This window comes from Poecilia mexicana, unplaced genomic scaffold (assembly GCF_051168715.1).
Source record: "Poecilia mexicana isolate PSO_F unplaced genomic scaffold, ASM5116871v1 scaffold_2, whole genome shotgun sequence".
NCBI classification, from domain to species: domain Eukaryota; kingdom Metazoa; phylum Chordata; class Actinopteri; order Cyprinodontiformes; family Poeciliidae; genus Poecilia; species Poecilia mexicana.
Window position 1 is genome coordinate 37,640,131 of NW_028263371.1, and position 19,724 is coordinate 37,659,854.

At 40.8% G+C, this 19,724-nt stretch overlaps 2 protein-coding genes across 3 annotated transcripts; both read left to right on the forward strand.

Annotated features, from left to right (window-relative positions):
* The first annotated feature begins 1,813 nt into the window (after positions 1-1,813).
* rev1 (REV1 DNA directed polymerase) lies at positions 1,814-15,375 on the forward strand. 2 transcript variants are annotated; one of them, XM_088015640.1, is made up of 22 exons: positions 1,814-2,471; positions 3,069-3,144; positions 3,969-4,101; positions 4,458-4,626; positions 4,717-5,157; positions 5,286-6,124; positions 7,187-7,288; positions 7,406-7,522; positions 7,838-7,964; positions 8,039-8,167; positions 8,247-8,401; positions 8,492-8,611; positions 8,731-8,951; positions 9,036-9,208; positions 10,266-10,495; positions 10,601-10,773; positions 11,480-11,704; positions 11,874-11,973; positions 12,063-12,265; positions 12,363-12,507; positions 13,181-13,283; positions 13,386-15,375. In XM_088015640.1, exons 2-22 carry the CDS (start codon positions 3,079-3,081, stop codon positions 13,495-13,497), a joined length of 4,083 nt encoding a protein of 1,360 aa, XP_087871766.1. In that variant the 5' UTR covers positions 1,814-2,471; positions 3,069-3,078; the 3' UTR covers positions 13,498-15,375. The 2 variants fall into 2 exon arrangements, with proteins under 2 accessions (XP_087871766.1, XP_014860970.2); XM_015005484.2 differs by having other exon boundaries at positions 10,604-10,773.
* Positions 15,376-16,249: 874 nt separating this feature from the next.
* Positions 16,250-19,422, forward strand: txndc9 (thioredoxin domain containing 9). Its single transcript, XM_015005490.2, has 5 exons — positions 16,250-16,333; positions 17,266-17,462; positions 17,843-17,961; positions 18,482-18,736; positions 18,839-19,422. Exons 2-5 carry the CDS (start codon positions 17,292-17,294, stop codon positions 18,951-18,953), a joined length of 660 nt encoding a protein of 219 aa, XP_014860976.2. The 5' UTR covers positions 16,250-16,333; positions 17,266-17,291; the 3' UTR covers positions 18,954-19,422.
* Positions 19,423-19,724: the final 302 nt, after the last annotated feature.

Below are 19,724 nucleotides of genomic sequence, written 5' to 3' on the forward strand. Positions count from 1 at the left end.
CAGTCCCAGCCCATCCCATGATGCTGCCAACACCATGCTTAACATTTTGTACAGTGTCCTTTGGTTCAAACAACTCAATTCAGCTTCTTCCAAACAGTCTCGATCTTTATCCGCCATAAATAGTGATCAATTAACCAACTAGAACTACTCTTGCTTGATGTTTGTTGATTATTACAAACAGTGTGTCAAGGTGGGACATATTGCTTAGGGAAGTTTACATAAAAAATATGTTTTGGGGTGCATGCATAGTATGTTTCATTCTTTGATTGCTGGTATAAATATCATCACGGTCAACGTAATTTAGCTTGTGGGCATGAATGTTAGAAAAAAAATAATATCAAGGTAAAAGTATCTTAAAATATATTCAATATAAAAGGTGAAGTCAATTGTTGCATTAAAACGTTACCCTTTCAGGACAATATATAATATGTGCACAAGCTACAGTGCCAATTTTCAATTTTCTGATTGATAATTTTTTGTTTGTTTGTTTGTTTTTTTGGGGGGGGAGGTTGTTTGTGTTTTTTTTTTTACATTCAAGGGTATCATTTCGTATTTCAAATCAAATCTAAAATCTCTTATCACGTTGACTGTAAGATGATTTTCAAATGCACTAAAATGGTGAAACATCCAAAGCAGGTGAATACTTTTACAGGCATTGCTAAATAATAAATGAAATGTTTACTACAAAAAAAAAAAAAAGCATGCTTGGCGTCATAAGGGTTCGGCTTGGGTCAGTCAAAGGAAGGACAAAGGATGTGATGTCAACAGGTTTCCTTCTACATTATGTGTAAAAACACACGCGTCCACTGACTGTGTCACAACCAGACATGTGACTCAGTCCAGTTGCTCAGAGCTCAGATGAGAAACCACTACTGCATCAACATGTTAGAGGAACCGAAGCGCTCAGCATCAGATGTCTGGTGCCATAGCAACAGAGATCATCCAATAAGAAGAGTCTTTGGGATAGCATCAAACAGCATCGTGACTTTTCTTTAGAATACGAGGTCTAATTTATATAAATTCAGCGTTAAGCTTCATCTTGACTGTGATCTAATAACTGAAGAATGACGCTGTCGTTTAATGGGCTTGTTTTAAACAAGATTATATTTTCATCATATTTCCTGTTGTCAGTCCCCCCCCCCCCCCCACTGAGACAGCCAAGAGTCCACGTGTCCAAAACAAATCAAGCTCTCAGGAGGTTGAGCTATTTTTTTTCTTCTTTTTTCTCAGAGGAAACACAAGGTTACCGTCACCACAGCAGGACTATATAGTTTCCGGATTGGTGAGGTCTCAGGGCAATAGATCACAAAATCAAACGGTATATATCCAACAAAAATCCCTGACAAGACTGATGGTACGACAACAAACAGGCAGCACAAAAACAACCACGCAGCCTGATTGAGAGCAAGCAGCTTCTACAATATAAACAGGCAGTAAGCTCCTTAGCAGACAATTTGGTTTTACGGAAACGAGACTGTGTGGGTTATAAGTGTTCAGATTCACAATAAACTACCGTGGTACATTCAGATGACATTTCTTCAATTGTCCGCGTAGTGGCGCTATAACACCGAGTGAAGCTGCAAAACAAGAAGCCGGTGGAATGGCGTTTTGTTAAGCTACCTGACGAACGTCACAATGTCGGAAGTTGCACCTATATTGTTTTATTTCAAAATAAATGACTTCTTGGCTAAGAAAACCGAATTAAATCTTTCTATATTTGCATAGTATTTATTTAAATGCTAAAATGAACCGAAACACTACAAGAAAAACCAGTGAGTCTTCATACAGTAGCTGATTTGTGTGCGAGATGGATTAAATTATTTATTTTGTCATTAGCTTTTACACTTTTTTAATGTTATTTTTCAAAATAGCAGAGTTTACACATAACTTTACATTCATGTCTGATTAAATTTTATTTCTTTATTTTAAATCAAATGTTATGATTAGTTACTCATTTTTACAAAAAGCTTTTTTTTTTTACTTATCTCTTTTTAAACTCATTTCATCTACTTATTTACTTTTGGAATGTCTACCTATTAAATGTGTTTTTGTTGTTTTTGTTTTTTTGGCTACGCAACTGAATAGCAACAACCTTTTATTTTGAATGAAAGCACCGGAAGTTCCGCATCGCTTGGTTTCACGCTCGCAGAGAGAAAAGAGGTAAATGGATCAGGCGGTTGAAATGGAGAGCGAAAGGATTGGGAGGGTGACCAAAAATATTCAAGAGGCATGGCGTGGTTGCGTGACACAATAGGAGGATCTCACCTCACCAAAAGCAGGACTTTTCTGAGGAACAAAGTAAAGACCGTGGCTGTGAGCTGCCTGTCTGTAGGGTTTTCATTTCGCTTTGCTTTGCTCTCTAACCTCGTTTAACTCAAACAGCAGCAGCAGCAGCACTGAGCAGCCTTTCTGCTGAGCGGTATCTGCAGAGAGAAGAGTGTGGCCAGCAGCCTCGTCTGACAGCTTAAAAGGTACAACAGAAAGAGCTACAAGACGACTTCTGCTGGCGGGACCGTAGTTTGTTTACACACATGATTACCTGTGCACTGAAGTTGCTCAGACACGCACCCTGTTCGCTGTTTGCCAGCTAATTTCGCCTGTATTGTTGTGTTAGCAAGTACAGAGAGAACATTTCCAGCGGTCCTTATTAAACTGACAGGATGATAAAGCGACGTGCTGCTCTGTAATGTATTTAATTCCTGGAGCGAGCTAGGCTAACGTTAGCAGCATGTTGCTGTTGTGACCCGTCTGTCAGAGGGAGAAAGTCTGTCCAGGCATGGCTTTTGGGGGGGCAAACAGCTCCGCTAACGCCAGCCAAAGTCATAACATTTGCTCTGAAATATCATCAGTGCATGCGTTATGAAAGATTATTAGTTAAATATAGCAAATCTGTCTGTATTATGCGTTAAAAACGTAAAAACAAAAATAAAATAAAATAAAAACCCTAACAGTTCGGGATTGTTGACATTTCCAGAACGTCTTAATGCAGCATCAGATAATCTGAGTAGTCAATATTTCATTTTTACTTGTATACCATTCCTGAGATTTGGCTTTCCTTGTGTTTACAGGAAGCTCAGTATGAGTCGAGATGGTTGGATGAGAAAGAGAGCCAATGGCAGCGATGACAATGGTTGGGGAGAAAAGGTGAGTACATCCAGCCGTGAGAGCTCCGCAAAGAACCAGAGACATGCATGGCAAAACATGGAAATAATGGGGAATATGTGTGTTCCACTCCTTTTTAATATTGTCAAGACCAACATGAAGCTGAAGTTGTAGAGAAGCCTAAAGGTTTAACTACTTGGGTGACTTCTGAAAAGAACTTATTGCACTGCATTTTATTTAAGGGCAACCGAACCACGGTCAAAAATCATAACCATGCATAATTTGGCTTCCGCTTCACAATTATGTTATACGTTTTGTTAGTCAGTCACTTAAAACTCCAGTGTAGGATTGAAGAGGTTGAAATTCACTGTATCCTCTAATCCCATGTTTATGTTCATGTTCTAACAGCCTAAGAACTTGCAGGATATACCTATTATAGTCTGAATAAAGGGGCTCAATAATACCGCGGAAGATTTATCAGAACTACTCAGATGTTACGTCAGTTAAAAACAGTTTGGGTATCAAGTTACTCTAAATGGCATAGCTAAATTAAACCTTTTGCATGGCTACAAACTCGGCTATAATGTCATGTTTAAAAAGGTCTGTCAGTCAACATATGGTGTGGTGTTTATGTGCTAGTCCAAGTAAATGATTAATATCCTGTGTATATAAACCTTCTGTATGCTCAGTCTTATTCAGTTTCATATCATGTTCTTTCCACGCAAGTCATTTAGCTCTGATCAGTCACAAAATGTTGCAACATGTAAATTAGATGTATTTATATCCTGATTCCTCTTGGGTTTCTAAACATGCCTTTCTAATTTTTTAAAATTCTTTGTTGTTTTGCTGAATTTCTGTCGGTGCAGGGCGGCTACATGGCTGCCAAGGTTACCAAGCTGGACGAGCAGTTCAAACTCAATGCCACCAGAGAAAAGCAGAAGGAAGGAACCGGCTCCAGCATCTTCAGTGGGGTGTCTATCTATGTCAACGGATACACAGGTACATGCAAACACTCTGCTGACGTGGTTTGTATTTCATGGCCCTTTGTTATCCCTCGTGTTACCAGTTATCCAAACCAACACTTACTTGTACCGGCACACAAATTATTGCCTGCTCATGTCCGTTTATTTTTTTCTTGCACGCAAAGTATGCCATGGATTATAAAGATAAACAGTCTTCCAATATCATGTGTTATTTAATCGTTGAAAACTTTCTATTTCTAATGCTCGTCGTTCATGCCCCTGTCTAATGCCAGGTGGCTGAGTGTGACGGGCATGGCGGCGTACTCTTTCCTCACGCTCCTCTCGTCGATCAGTGAATGAATGAATGTGTCGCTGTCTTGTCCTTCCAATCAGACCCGAGTGCAGACGAGCTCCGCCGGCTGATGATGGTGCACGGGGGTCAGTTCCACGTCTATTACTCTCGCTCGAAGACCACCCACATCATCGCCAACAACCTGCCCAACTGCAAGATTCAGGAGCTCCGAGGGGAAAAGGTCATCAGGCCAGAGTGGATCACTGACAGGTGTGTTTAGTACAAAACAAGAGTTTTTTTTTTTTTTTTTAATCGAATGTAAGGCATGAGCTGAAATCTGCGTTCCTTTGGTTCATCCAGCATCAAGGCCGGCCGTCTCCTGCCTTGCTTCAAGTACCAGTTGTATGCTAAGCAGAAGAACACGCTCTTCCCCGCCGTGATTCTGCGCCACACCTCAGAGATGTCCGAACCGAGCCACTGTCCCCTTCAGCCGAGCACGCATCAAAAGCCCCTTTTGCCACCGCACAACACAGAGCCCTCTGTTCCCCGCAGCGGGGGATCCTCAAACAACCCCTTCCCTGTCCCCGGCTGCAGCGAAGCCGAGCCTCAGTCCGTCCGCCGCAGCTCCAAGGCGAGCTTGGATTGTCACCCACCGAGTCATCTGAAATCGAGTCAACTCGTTTCAGGTTCCCTGCACACGAGCCGATCCTTACACAAGAACCCCCTTCCCAACAAGGGCCACGCAAAGCTCCCGCACAAGTCTCCCGGTTCTGCTCACGTGAACGACGAAGACTTAAAAATGTGAGCGTTTTCAGGAAATGACTAATTGGATGCTTTTTATTTCCTTCTTATGAAGCAGTTCCGGCTTTTAATTTAATATCCCTTGTTTGGTTAAGATGTGACAATTTGCTCTCTTTTGCTTTCCCTAGAAATGGAGTTCTCCAGACCTCACCGGATACCTCGAGCCATTCTAAAATGACGGAAATGCAAGAGCGCGGAGATCCTTGTCCTGTCGGGGCCTCGGCTGCTGTGGGAGAAGCCCCCCTGACCAACGGACACGCTCACCTTTTTAACGGTGCCTTAAAGCCAGAGGGCTCGTCCCCTGTTGCAGATCCACGCTCCTCTGACGGGGACGCGTCCACATGTAGAGCAAAGAGTTCAACAGAGAAACCTCAGAGTTCTTCAGTGCAGTCACATGCCAAACCTGATCCGTACGAGTTCCCCCCCAGCCCTCCAAAGCAATCAGACTCTCTTCTTATTTGCCTGGAGCAATCCACCACACAAGACGGAGGCCTTTGCGACCCCAAACCTCCGTCGTCCTCCTCTCACGAGGCTTCGAGAGCCAACGAACCCCAGACGCCTCTGAAACGTCTCCAACCTCCCGCTCAGGTTGAGCCGATTTCGGAGCAGACTTCCCGACCTCCTCCTTCTTGTTCCCTTTCGTCCGTCAGATTAAACGGAAGTCGCCACAAAGCGTTTCAGACCGACGCCCCTCTCCCGAACGCGGCCCGTGTAGCAGCCAAGCCCGATCCTCCCACCGAGGCGCCCTCGGCCTCCACACCCTCGGACCAGCTGCTGGAGCAGACGGGCGGTCTGATCTCTGAGTTTTACTCTCACTCGCGTTTGCACCAGATCTCCACTTGGAGGATCGCTTTCTCCGAGTATGTCAACGAACTACACAGCAAACGGAAGACTGAGGGGAGTCCATCCTACCCTGGGAAAGAGCGACTGAGGAAGTGTATGGCACAGCGATCCACACATGGACAAGGTGGGGAAAAGGAAGTTATTCTTGTCTTCTCTATTTATTTCATAATGATGTCTTCAGAATTTTCCCCAAAAGTTAAGAACGTTTTATTTATTTTTTTCCATTTTTAGATTAATGTATGTCCCACAAATAGGGGTGTGCAATATGGCCAAAAAATATTACAATATATATTTTAAAATACCTCTAAAGATATCACATCACATTAGTGCTCCACATTTTCTGCTTTCCTTTTTTCCTTTTTTTTTATTTGTCCAAACAAATATGTAACAGCTTTTTTTTTTTACTTTCCCTTGTAAACAGGAAAGTAGAATAAAAAAATAAAAAATATATATATATATATATATATATATATATATATATATATATATAAAATCACACAATACGTTTAGTGTGTCAAAGAAAATGCAATAATAGATAAATAAATATATGAGCAAACTAATTTTGGCCAACAAAAAATAATCAAGTGTAAATACAAATATTTAAAATACACAAATGAAACAAACTGCTGTGGTTCAACAGAACATTAGTTCTACAGTTTTTTTTTTTATGTGCAAAACTAAGAGTCTATAAAAGACAATCTTCCTTTTAAAAATGCTCAACACCAAAACGTATCACAAAACCCCCTGAAAAAGGTGAAGGTTTATGCTCACTTCCTTATGATCAGGAACTTTATTCATTTTCATCTCTTCCATCTGTCACGTACAAAAAAACTAAAATATTTTATGGCCACAAGATGTTTGGTCGTGGCCACATCTAAATAATATTAATTATTATCAGTAATGATGATAACGGACAAATCTGATCTAATTTTATTTCTGTCTGGGAATGAACAAACAGGCTCAAGCTCAGTCAGAATGGATGAAAATGCTGAGCAGTTTTCAGCTTCTGTCATATATTCCAAATTTTCCTTACATTTTGCAATTCTGCAGCCCATTGTGTTGTTCTGCCACATGCAGTCCACTGAAAAATACTGTGTTTTTATTGACGTATGATGAGTTACTTTAGCACTAGAATTATTTGAAATCTAGAAAAGTGTTCTTTGCTGTAATTTCTCCTCGTTTGTAGCGGGCGCGCCATCGGTAGGCAGTGTGAAATCGTGCATCTTCCACGTGGACATGGACTGCTTCTTTGTGTCTGTGGGGATCCGACACAGACCAGAACTTAAAGGCAAGTCCTTTAAGTCCTTATCGTCTAGATGTGCACTGTGAACCTTGTTTATGCGAAGCACTTTGAATGGAAGGGATTTGAAATTTGACCTCTAGTTCTGGGAACATTTCTGTGCAGGAAAGCCTGTAGCTGTCACCAGTAACCGTGGACTGGGCAAAGTCCCCATCAGACCCGGAGCCAACCATCAGGTGGAGCTGCAGTACTACCAGATGAGGCACACTCATCCTCAGCCAGGTGAGATCATGTCATCCAGGTAACTAAATCAAACTTCGGTAGTGAGGGGAAATCGCTGCTACCCCTAAAGCTCATAAGAAATAATGCTTTCAAGGAAAGCAAGTAGCTTATATCTGCATGGTAGAGGGAACAGTACAATAATAAAAATAAAATAGACTCTAAGGCCAAAAATAACTCACTTTCTATTTGCACTCCATGGAAGAAAACCAAAATGGGCTTTACTTCTTTCAGACTGGAATTCACCAAAATCCCCCCCAATCCGTTTGCCTTGTGAATAACGTTACTGCTACAATGTTGCTTGTTTTTTTTCCTCAGACAAAGCAGATGACGACCTCCCTGTGACTCCCTCGCAAGACATCCCCGACTCCCAAGGAAACGGTGTGGACCCGGATGCTGCCACCCTGTCGATGGCAGAGATCGCATCTTGCAGTTACGAGGCCAGGTGAGACGTTAACATGATCTCAACCGTCCTGTGCCGACAGAAATGTAAGGACTTCTTGTTTTCTCTCTCTGCAGGCAGGCGGGTGTGAGGAACGGGATGTTTTTTGGCAAAGCGAAGCAGCTGTGCCCCTCGCTGCAGTCGGTCCCGTACGACTTTGACGCCTACAAGGAGGTGGCTCTGAACATGTATGAAATCCTGGCCAGGTACAGAACCTCAAACTCTGCCAGTCTAGCTAGAAGTAAGGATTTACTCGCGAAGTTGATCTTAATTTGCTCTGTGCAGTTACACCCACGACATCGAGGCTCTCAGCTGCGACGAAGCTCTGATAGATGCTTCTCATCTGCTGGCTGAGGTGGGCGTCACTCCAGACGCTTTGGCCGAAGCCATTAGAGCGGACATCCGGGGGAAAACGGGCTGCTGCGCCTCGGTGGGAATGGGTGAGTCCCCGTTTTCCCCCACAACGTAAATTAAAATGAAGCCAGAATTCATAATGAAATAATTCAGACCAACTGCGACGCTCTGTTCAGGGTCCAACATTCTTCTGGCTCGACTCGCGACCCGCAAGGCCAAGCCGAACGGGCAGTACTTCCTTAGGTCTGAAGAAGTGGATGATTTCATCAGGGACTTACCGGTGACCAGTTTGCCAGGTGGATATGCTGCCCTGCGTCCTGCTCTACTCTCTACCCTAGAAGAGATTCTCAGGACACATGAAGCTAAATTATTTATTTAAATTGTTTTTTTGTTTTTTTTCATTAATTTTCCCCAGGTGTCGGGCACGTTATGGCCAAAAAACTCGCTGTGATGGGCGTGAAGTCTTGCGGGGACCTCCAGCAGGTGTCTCTCTCTCAGCTGCAGAAAAAGTTCGGACCTCGGACCGGACAAACCCTGTTTCGGTTCTGCAGGGGTTTAGACGACCGGCCCGTCCGCTTCGAAAAGGAAAGGAAATCCGTCTCCGCCGAGATGAACTACAACATCCGCTTTGCCACGGTTGGAGCTGCGAGGCTTACGCTGTCACGTGTCTGTCCAGGCGCCGCCTGATTTCTGAACTTCTTCCCTTTAAAAACTCACCAGGTGGACGAGGCAGAGTGTTTCCTGACTAACCTATCGATGGAGGTGCAGCGGCGTCTAAAGGAAGCAGGGCTGCGGGGTCGGAGAGTTACTCTGAAGGTCATGGTTCGCAAGGTCGGAGCGCCCCTGGAGCCGGCCAAATACGGAGGTCATGGCATATGTGACAATCTCGCCAAGTAAGGATCTTTTTCACCTAGTTGCGAAAGCATTCATACCCTTTGAACTAAAGCGGAAAAGATTGTGATAATTTGTAATAAATCAGGTTAGATTATTCAATTGATTAACTAACTGCAGTTTGCTGAAAGAATAACATATACAGAACAGACAGTAATTGGGCCAAAACAGTACAAAAAAAATAGACATCCTTTGTAAGTATGTTCTACCCAAAACTCCTCAATAATCAAGCATACTAAAAAGAAAAGATATGTTCAATCAATCAATCAAATTTTATTTGTATAGCACATTTCAGCAGCAAGGCATTTCAAAGTGCTTTACATAATTAAAATAAAATAAAAATGGCATGCGACATTGAATAAACAGTGAGAAAGAGAAAGAGATTTTGAAAAAGATTAAAAAAGTTAAAAACATTAAAACCCGCACCCCTTTTAGGACTTCAGTTAAACGTCGTTTAACTGGGACTCAAACCCTCTGGGACTTTAGTCAAAAACACCGTTTGACAAGGACTCCAACCTCTAGGTTTTTAGTTGAAACGCCGTCAACTGGGACTCTAATGTTACTGTATTTAGGCCATAAACTTTTATTTTCTTACGTAAAATGGAATTGTATCATTTGTTTTTGCATCTTTTAATGTATTTTTAATATTGCATAAAAAAAGCGAGTTAAATGAAAAATCAGAAGAATATGCCAATTCTTTTTTTCATCTGATTAATCATCAGAATAATTAATGACTAAAATAATTGTTAGTGTCAGCCCTACCTTGAACATGTTATTAACATTACAGCCTCTAACTTCAATGTATGTTGGTAGGATTGTTGTTATAGACCAACAGAAAATATTAGAAAAACATAATTTATCTTCCAATTCACAATGTGTTGATCGAGCATATAAAACGCATTGAAGTCTGTGCTTGCAACGTGTCAAAAATTTGAGAAAATAAAACGAAATGGTCAACGAATAAAAGGGCAACATGCAAAACACCACATGGTAAAAGATTGAGACTGACATTGACGCGGGAGTAAAAAGGTGATTTTGTCTCTTCTCGCTTCCTGTCAGGACCGTGATGCTCGCCCAGTCCACTGACAGCGGTCAGCTGATCGCCTCCGCTATCATCAGGCTGCTCCACGCCATGAAGCTGCAGGTCCAGGACCTGAGAGGGGTCGGCATTCAGGTTCAGCAGCTCGAGGGAAATCAGCCCCAGGCACAGGACTGCCGGGGAACTCGGACACGCTCCATCAAGGACATGTTGTTAGGCCAAGGATCAAATGCCAGAACTACCAACAAAGGTCTGGTGTGTCTTCATGGTTTGATCTTTGCTTTGTTTGTTTCCTTCTAAACTCCTGGCTTAGTCTTTTATATGTGTGTTTAAAAATAAAAAATAAAAAATGCAGCAGGCTCTCCGCAGAAGCAGACTTCCTCAGCAGCGGCTCTCTCATCACCACATCCTCCGACACCGCCTGAGCCGGTCCCTGGGACGAGCAAAGACACGCCCGTCTGCAGGGCAGCGCAGAAACATTCCCGGACCCGTCTCAACCTCAGCATTGAAGTCCCCTCCCCCTCACAGGTAAAATCTGGGATTTTTAATGGCGGATCGTCGCCAAGCGCAGGCATGAGATTCGTGCGGTTTTATAACTTTGAGGGGAAAGTACCGCCGTTTCACAGTAAAGTGGTATTTAGAAAAAGATTTAGAAACATGATCAAATGCTTTTATTTAAAGCAGAAAAACAAGAGTTCTGGACCTGAATCTGTGTGACTTAATTGATTTGTAGTTTTAATTTCTTTTTAAGAACAAAGGAGAAATCCTCAGACCGTGACCGCTTCTTTTTTTTTTTTTAATTATGTCTTACTGCATTTTTTTTATGTTGTGTCATTCATGTAATTTATTGTATGATTTGTGTTTATTATAGATTTTCTCATATCTGTTGAAATCGGGACACTTTTGAAATTGACACTTTGTGTGTCAGTGAGTTTTGCCCGTGTAAATGTGCGATAATGGTATCAGTTTCAGTTTATTGAGGGTAAATTTTATTTAAATTAATTAATAAATATTTAATTTCCCTTTAGGACCATTAGGTATTTTTGAATTTGATAGTTGCATCGTTCTACACCCCATTCAGCTGAAGGCAATTCCTGGCTTTTTTTCCCAGCATGCTTATAACTAGATCAAACCAACAGAGTATTTTAACACTTTTTACTAAAAGAGGTTATTTATCTAGACCTTTTTTTTTTCTTCTTATTCTTCTTCACAATCTTTTTGTATAATTTCCAAGGTGGATCGTTCTGTCCTGGAGGCCCTGCCGGCCGAGCTGAGGGAGCAAGTGGAGCAGTCGTGGACTAAGAGAGACGAGAGGCCAAATCACTGCCGTTCACCCGACCTGCAGCTTTCCTCTCCCCGTCCCGCGCCGTACGCTCCCCCTGCTGGAACGTTGGTGCTGCAGTTTCCGAACCAGCCAGACAGTCCGGGAATTGTCCTCGAATTGCCAAACTTCTCACAGGTAGAAAAGCACCTGTCGGAAACTTTGACATCAAGTTCTGTGTTAATTCAAGAACCAGCAAAAACGGCAATAAGGAGGAGTACCTGTTTTATCACGTCTGTAATTTAAGAAATGAGGATTAAGTGGTATCTCCTGGAGATTTTCACTCGGCTTCTGTAACTGGCCGCAGGTTGATCCGGACGTCTTTGCTGCCCTTCCCAAAGAGCTGCAGGATGAACTGAAGTCCGCCTACAGCCGTGCACACAATGTCCAGCCCCAGGTGAAAATGGGTGAGTTAACCGACAGCTGCCGCCGCGTAGTTTTCGCTCCCCTCCTTTAACGTGGATTTTTATTTTTTGATGCGTTGGTTTGTCTGCAGCCGAGCAGAAGAATCCCCTGTTGCAGCTGAAGCAGCCTGCTGCGGGACCTGGCGTTGGACGGTTGAAGCGACGCTACAAGAGGAAGAACGGAGTGAGCCCTGTTAAAAAAGGAACCTCGCCCTTAAAGAGACGTCAAGCCACAAACAGCCCAGCCAAACGCGTGCCGCCGATAAAGCCGCAAGAACCCGCGAATGTACCAAAGGTGATTTCTGCGTGTGGTTACAGATGGAAAGATTACTTTAGTCGTTGCTGTTTGGAACTAACCCCTTTTCCCTTTCACTTCTTTTCTCTTCCGTCAGACTGAAATGAACCCGTCCACCTCCGAACAGGACGTCGTGGTGTCTGTGACGAAGTCATGGCCTCGTCCTGTTCCAACGTTGGCCGGAGCTTGTGACCTGACGGACATTAAAACGCTCCTGCGGGAATGGGTCACCACCATCACAGGTACAGATGTCCTAATGTCCTAAAGACATCCACAGTAACGCCTGTTTATCTAAGCTTTATAGTGCTGCAGGTCCAGCTGTAATTCCTTTTGGGTGTAGCTTTACGCTGGGATTAAATTGGACATCCGAAGGCAGCTGGGTGCACTGAAATTTATTTAAGGGTGCCAGAGTAGGCCTGTCACGATGATACATTTTGCTAGACGATAAATTTTCCCAGAAATTACTGCGATAAACGATAATATTGTTGTTTCGAGACCATTTTCAAGTAATATAATAGCAATAATGGCATAATAAGACAAGAACACACTCAAGAACACATTTTAAATTCTAATAAACATTTAAACACTATAACAACAAATAAAACGAATTATGAAGTCCGTGTTAACAAAATTATCTTTCAAAGAAAAGGGATAGTTGAGACCAAAGCACCAGACTGAAGAATTTTAAAAGATAAATCAAGCAAATGAAAATGATTGATTTTCTTTTAATTTGTCATGTGATTAATTGATTTATTGTTTATTGTGACAGTCCTCTTCTGATTTGATCTATTTAGATATGTCATAATAGTTGTGAGAGCATGTAGGCTTTTTTTGTCCAGATTTATCTCCATAATTTATGAAAGCAAAATAAACTGCCACACAACTGCTTACCTTTTAAAATGCCTTTTCGCTTAGAACCAATGGAGGAGGACATCCTGCAGGTAGTAAAGTACTGCACTGATCTCATTGAAGATAAAGACCTGGAGAAGTTGGATTTGATAATAAGATATATGAAAAGGTCGGTGGTGCACAATTTGACATTCTGCATGCGTTGTTCTCTCTTGTTATCTGATCTCAGTTTGCTTATAGTTTGTTTTGTTTGTTTGTTTTTTTCCTTCAGGCTTATGCAGCAGTCTGTGGAGTCAGTTTGGAGTATGGCGTTTGACTTCATTTTAGACAACATACAGGTGGTTGTGCATCAAGCTTACGGTAGCATCTTGAAGATAACGTGAGAAGAAGAAGAGGAAAGAAGTAGCCCTGTTGTTGTTCTGCAACAATCGACCATGTACCAAACGAATCATGACATCTGAATGATTACTATTTGCTGTCCTAGCTTCTCCCGCAGCATCTTTCTTTTTTCCTCAGCCGCCAACAAAAATAATGGCAGAAACGCGAAGAGCCATCGATGTATTATTTGAAAGCATGTACAGTACGTCACTTTTTGTACAAATGTTTGTTTTCAGTGTTGGAGTAGCTCGAACTGAAGGGCAAAAAAAATGGTCTCACTGTCTACTTGGTGCAGTTTAAATGGTTCGTAATCCTTACAGTTTTGTTATAAATCTGGGATTTTTTCCTTTCCTCAGATGTTTAGCACTGCGTTTGATTTGTCTCAGAAGTTTGACACGGGCATGATGTCATACCCAAGTTCGACCCGTTCTGATTGTAAGTTGGAAACCCCAGTGACGTTTCACTGTTGAGGGTGCTACTGTTATTGTTACAAGCCAGTCACAGCTTCTATGGATGCGACACCAGAGGAGCATGAATGGGAAGTGAAATGTGCTTTTTCCAGTCGGCATTCAGACTTCGATGTTGTTCTGTTCTCGTTTTTACAACTTGGGACTCTGAAACTTTCAAGTACAAATCGAACGCAGCACGGTTCTGTTTGCTCACTTTTTTTTTTTTTTTTTTTTACACACCTGTTCTGACCCAGCATTGTAATGCTTAGATATGTTTGTTTTCTGTTTTATTTTTCCGCAGGGCAGTCAACTTACCTCACAGGCACAGGTACTAGTGTTGAATACAAGGTTCATCATGTTGTAGTGACAAAAACCAAACTCGTGGATCACATTTGGAGTTTGCTAACCTCGTAGCAGTCCGAATGCGCGTTTGAAGCCGACTGAAATGGTTCAACAAAAAAAGACAATATTTTTTATTCGTGTTATTCTGGTGCTCTGATCTAGAAGCGCTTTCTTTTGTGGAAGAAGAAAGGAAAAAAAAAAAAAAAACGACTAACTGCTGCATTATGTAGTGTTTCATTCAATTCTGTTTTTTTTTAAGTGCCAAACCTTGTTATAGAGTGTAAATAATGTTTGAAAGACCTTTGTCAAATGTTTTAAACAAAATGTATGTGGAGGAATTGCCTCTTGTATTGTTTACCAGTAGTGAATTCTTAGTAAGCGTCTTTAAATTGTAACTCTGAAGTCTAAAAGCTTGCAAGTGTTCCGGCATGGAAATCTGAAGCTAGCCAAAGTATTTCCTGGACAGTAGCAGTCTAATTTGGGAGGGCATCAACATATGTAATGGCAATCAGTCAGCTTATTCATTTCCCTTTTTTTTTTTTTTTTTTTTGTCGCCAACGAACAAGAGAGATCTGATGAAGATGATGCAACGTTTGTTAAGCATTTAAATCGGGTGTAACTCAAGCAGTTGCCTCCCGTTTTCAACAGGCTCTGAATCTGTTGAAATAATGTTGGATTTGGATAGATTCAGGTGACCCATCTTTTGTTATTCACTCTGGGAACGCTTGTACGGCAACTGACTTCATTTCTGTATATACGTCCTGAATTTAACCTGTCGTCTGAAGCGCTCATCAGACACGGCGAACTGGCTTCTGATCTCCTCACAGAAGACAATAAGTACGTTGTTGAAAAGTTTGCTTAAAGCAGTAACTATATGCAAACCAGATCAGTCTGAATGTAATTTGGAATGTGTGAGTTTTCACTTTTTAGATGTTGCTTCACATCACCTTTCACTTCTTTCTTGAAAGAAATGGCCACAAGTAAAAACTGGCCGGTGTTGGGTTCTCTAATCTGGCTTGTGCCTGAAGACCTGAAGCTGTGAATTTGTTTGTAAGTTTTCTAAACCTTGCTAATAAACTTAAACTTCTAATACTCTACCTGTCCTTCTTGTGTATTAGACATTGCTGGACAAAGTAAAAAGCCAAAGTAGCTAAAGTTAGCTAAAGTAGTGCTTTTGTAAAAGAGTGGCAAGAAGAAATCCATTGTTGAAAGTTGGTCTAAAGAAGTCCCAGAAAGTTTTCAGTTTCAGCCTTAACATGGTATCCCAACCATGAAGCAAGGCAGTGGTAGCATCATGATGTGGGGTGGTTTAGTTTAAATCTTTGATGAGGATGGTAAATGGTATAAAGATTATGGTAAGCTAAACAAAGAGCAATTCTGGACTAAGCCCCTTTTAGAGATTAAAACTCACTGATACCAGAGAGGCTGATGAAATGGTTTCATGTAAAGCACATTCGTGTAATAGAATGGCCCAGTCAAAGACCTAAATCCAGTTTAAAAAATAATTTTCTCCTTCCCACTTTAAAGTGAAGGACTCTTTTTGTTGGTTTATAATGGAAAACTGTAGCATTCATGGTTGTAAAGTGACACAATGTAAAAATATTCAAGAAATATTTAATTGATGCTTTTTAATAATTGACTAAAGTTGTTACAATTAAAATTCTGGTCTAAAAATATATATTTTTAGGCACATGCACAAGTTCTGGTCTGCATTTGTAAAATGTACATCTCAAAAAACTAGAATATTGTGAAATATATATATGTTAAATATTTTTTGTATCTCATTTCAGAAGGTAAAACTAATTCATTTCATCGATTCATTATACAGAATGAAATACTTATTTTATTTCTTGTACATTTGATGACTATGACTTATAGACAATATGAAAACCCAAAATCCTCTATCACGGAAAATGTATTTCAAAAATGTACTTTATTTTGTAAGATACCCGGAAGAAGTATTAATGACATCAAACAGGCCTCATTTGACGTCATATCCAGTGTGGCAGTTTCGCGCATTAACTGAAGTATCTACCGGCATTTCTTTCTGGTACTGTTTTACTTTATTTTAGTTGTTATATTGTAAATGTCTACTGTAATTGAACAGGTTGCTGATGACAACAATGTTCTTAATTCTACCATTTTTAAAATGTTAAATACTTTTATATGCAGAAGGTACCGACAGCGTTAGCCTGCTAGCTAGCATATCAAGCCAAAGTAACGTAAATTCTGGTATTCATTTTTTATTTCTGATAGCTGACTGTATCCATCCTGATATATTTACTCATAATCGTGTTCGGAGATGAGCAAATAACCGTAACATAGACTTTATAAACTGTAGTCGGTGAAAACAAGGCGTGCCCTGTTGTTACCATGGCTTTTGTTAGCTCCAGGTGTTTGAGATCACCTGGTTTTCAGAATAGCTGACTTTGAAAGATGCAAACATTTTTATGTATTTCTTGACCTGCGCAGAGGAATACTATTGTAGAACAAGGCCCTTCATATATTTAATGCGTGCAATATTTGTGCTAACAGTGTGGTGTTTTTAATTAAACGCGCAGTCGATTTAAATTTAAAAGTAAAATAAGTGTTGCTCATCGTTTGTATTAGACCGAAGTACTCATCCTGAAATAATGCATACAAGAACTGTTTATACTGCTACACAACAGCTCTGCCAGGTGTTGGTTCTACACCATGACTGACTGTGTTTTTCACAACTGGAAATGTTGTAAACATTGGAATTTCTTGTAAGAAAATTGAAAAGTGTAGTGGTTTTCTTTCTTTCAACCAGCTGATTGATTGGGAAGAGGTCAGTCCTCTTCCAGTTGCTTTCTTGCAAAACTTTTTTATCCTGGAAACCCAGAACTATATTTAAGTGCAACCTCATATCAAATTGTGTTTTTGCAAAGTGTTTAAATCACACAATACTGCACATTGTTGCCATGTCTCAGTTTCCACAACATGTTCTTTCTTCCTCCTCAGATTCAGAGCTTTGGACACAGGCAGCCATGGCCATTCCCGTTGAGATCATAAGCAAGGTGATAGAGCAAACGGCTAAGGTGGTAGACGAGCAGGTGGAGGCGCAGCTGAGCAAGCTGAATGAAATGGACGACGACGATCTTGAGAGGCTGAAGGAGAGACGATTGGAGGCGCTTAAAAAAGCACAGAAGCAAAAGCAAGTAAGTGTGAGACTTCACCCACCTGGAGAGGAAACTGGAGGCGCTTTAAAAACACTCAAACAGACACAGGTGACTGGAAGGTTGTATAAACTCTGTGCATGAAAGGCGCAGGTGTTTCAAGTTTAGATGGTCAGATTATCGGTAGAAATCAACGCAATAGATTAAACTTGGTGAGGGATTTTATTATAATCTGGTGAAGGAAAATGAAAATAAATGACAATTTCTAAATAAAGTTTGATAGGGAACCCTAAAGGCATCTTTAAAAATACATGCATTGAGAAGAGGAGCGGTTTTCTTCCTGAGAAAGTAATATTGGGGCATCATTGCACTTAGAAATAAACTTTTCATATTTTCCTTGTTCTGAATTTTCTACTTTGAAGGAGTGGCTGTCCAAAGGCCATGGCGAGTACAGAGAAATCTCCAGCGAGAAAGACTTTTTTGGTGAAGTAAAGGAGAGCAAGAATGTTGTCTGCCACTTTTACAGAAATTCAACCTTCAGGTAACTACACAGCATTGTTGCAAACATTTAATTTTAATATTTTATTTTAGGTTTAATTTATGGCCACAGTTTTCTAATAGCTGTTGCAGAGAATCTTAGCTAATTTTAAAGGTGTTAGTGTTAAGTCGAGCAATGTCATTGGCCATCTAAAATACGGTCAGTTTCATAATTTGTAAAGCCAATAAATTATATCTGAGGTATTAATTCTAACTTTTTAGGGAACTAAAAACTGCACTTGTGACATCTTGTTTTTACTATTCTAGGATTAATGTTAATTTAAATAATCAATGCGGAAAATCTAGCAGTTTATTCCACTTGGAAAAAGGAAAGATCAATTCCAATGTGAGTCACTGATGAACTAAAACACTAGTTTATTTCTAAAACTAAAGAAATAAACTGCAGATCTACAAAAAAGAAAGCAGTTTTACTTTTATTCTCAGATGCAAAATCCATCAGTTTATTCTTGCTGTGCAGGTGAGAACATTGTTACGTTTGCCATTTTGTGTTTTTCTTCTTGTAGATGTAAGATCCTGGACAAACACCTGGCTCTCTTGGCAAAGAAGCACGTTGAAACCAAGTTCATTAAGCTGAATGTAGAAAAGGCCCCGTTTTTGACAGAGAGGCTGCGCATCAAAGTTATTCCTACGCTGGCGTTGCTTTTAGATGGGAAGACAAAGGATTATGTAGTGGGATTCACAGATCTGGGCAACACAGACGAGTTTTCCACCGAGATGCTGGAATGGAGACTCGGATGCGCAGATGTGATTAACTACAGGTAAGACCTGCAGAACAATCACTCCTCCTCCATCTGTGGGATTTCACAAAGGAAGAAGCGCGCATTCATTTTAACGTCCGCCTTCTTGTTTGGTTTCTGTAGCGGCAACCTGATGGAGCCACCGACAGGAACACAAAAGTCTGGCTCAAAGATCACAAAAGTGGAGAAGAAAAGTATCAGAGGGCGAGGTTACGACTCCGACTCCGAGGACGACTGAGACGCTTTGATGTGGCTGGTTTTGTCTCTCAGGGCTACCTCACTGTTATTTCCAGCAGACAGCCCTCTTTCATTGTTTTTGTTTTCATCACCTGCTCATTCATTCTTTACAACTTACCTGATCTGTGATTTTCATCTTTTATTTAACGGAATGTTATGTTTTATATTTAGATTAGTAAGATGTATATGACTAACTTGGACATACAGTAATAATAATAATTTGGTCATCCTGAGCAAGGAATCATACATAATGTGATTCACTGTTTTAACACTTTAAGCCTTCTTTTTGAATCAGACTTGTTGGTTTCATTGCATTTTTATCAAGTGTTGCGTTAGAACAGAGCCTGTGATGCATGTGGGTGCCAAGATCAGATGTATTCAGTTTTTAGCATCAGAATACATTTATACATGACCATGTAGCAAAGAGTTTGACTTAATAAATACTGATGTAATAAAAAGCAGTGAAAGAATTTCACTTTTCTTCTGTGATTCTTGTTCCTGCTGTTTACAGACGGGATCCCAACGATGTTAATTGACAGCGTGGAAAAAACGGACTTATTTTGAATCAAGAACAGATGCAGGCGTGAAAAACACCCAAGCCAAGATTTTTCTTTTGAGCGCCTTGGAAAAAAATATTCATACAACATAGACGTTTTCTGCATTTTTGTCATGTTTCCACCACAGAACATTTTCACATATGACAGATGGCTGTCCTGTCAGCTGCACCACATTGTATGATTCCTGGAGCCTTTGATATGTTTGTAAGGGCTTC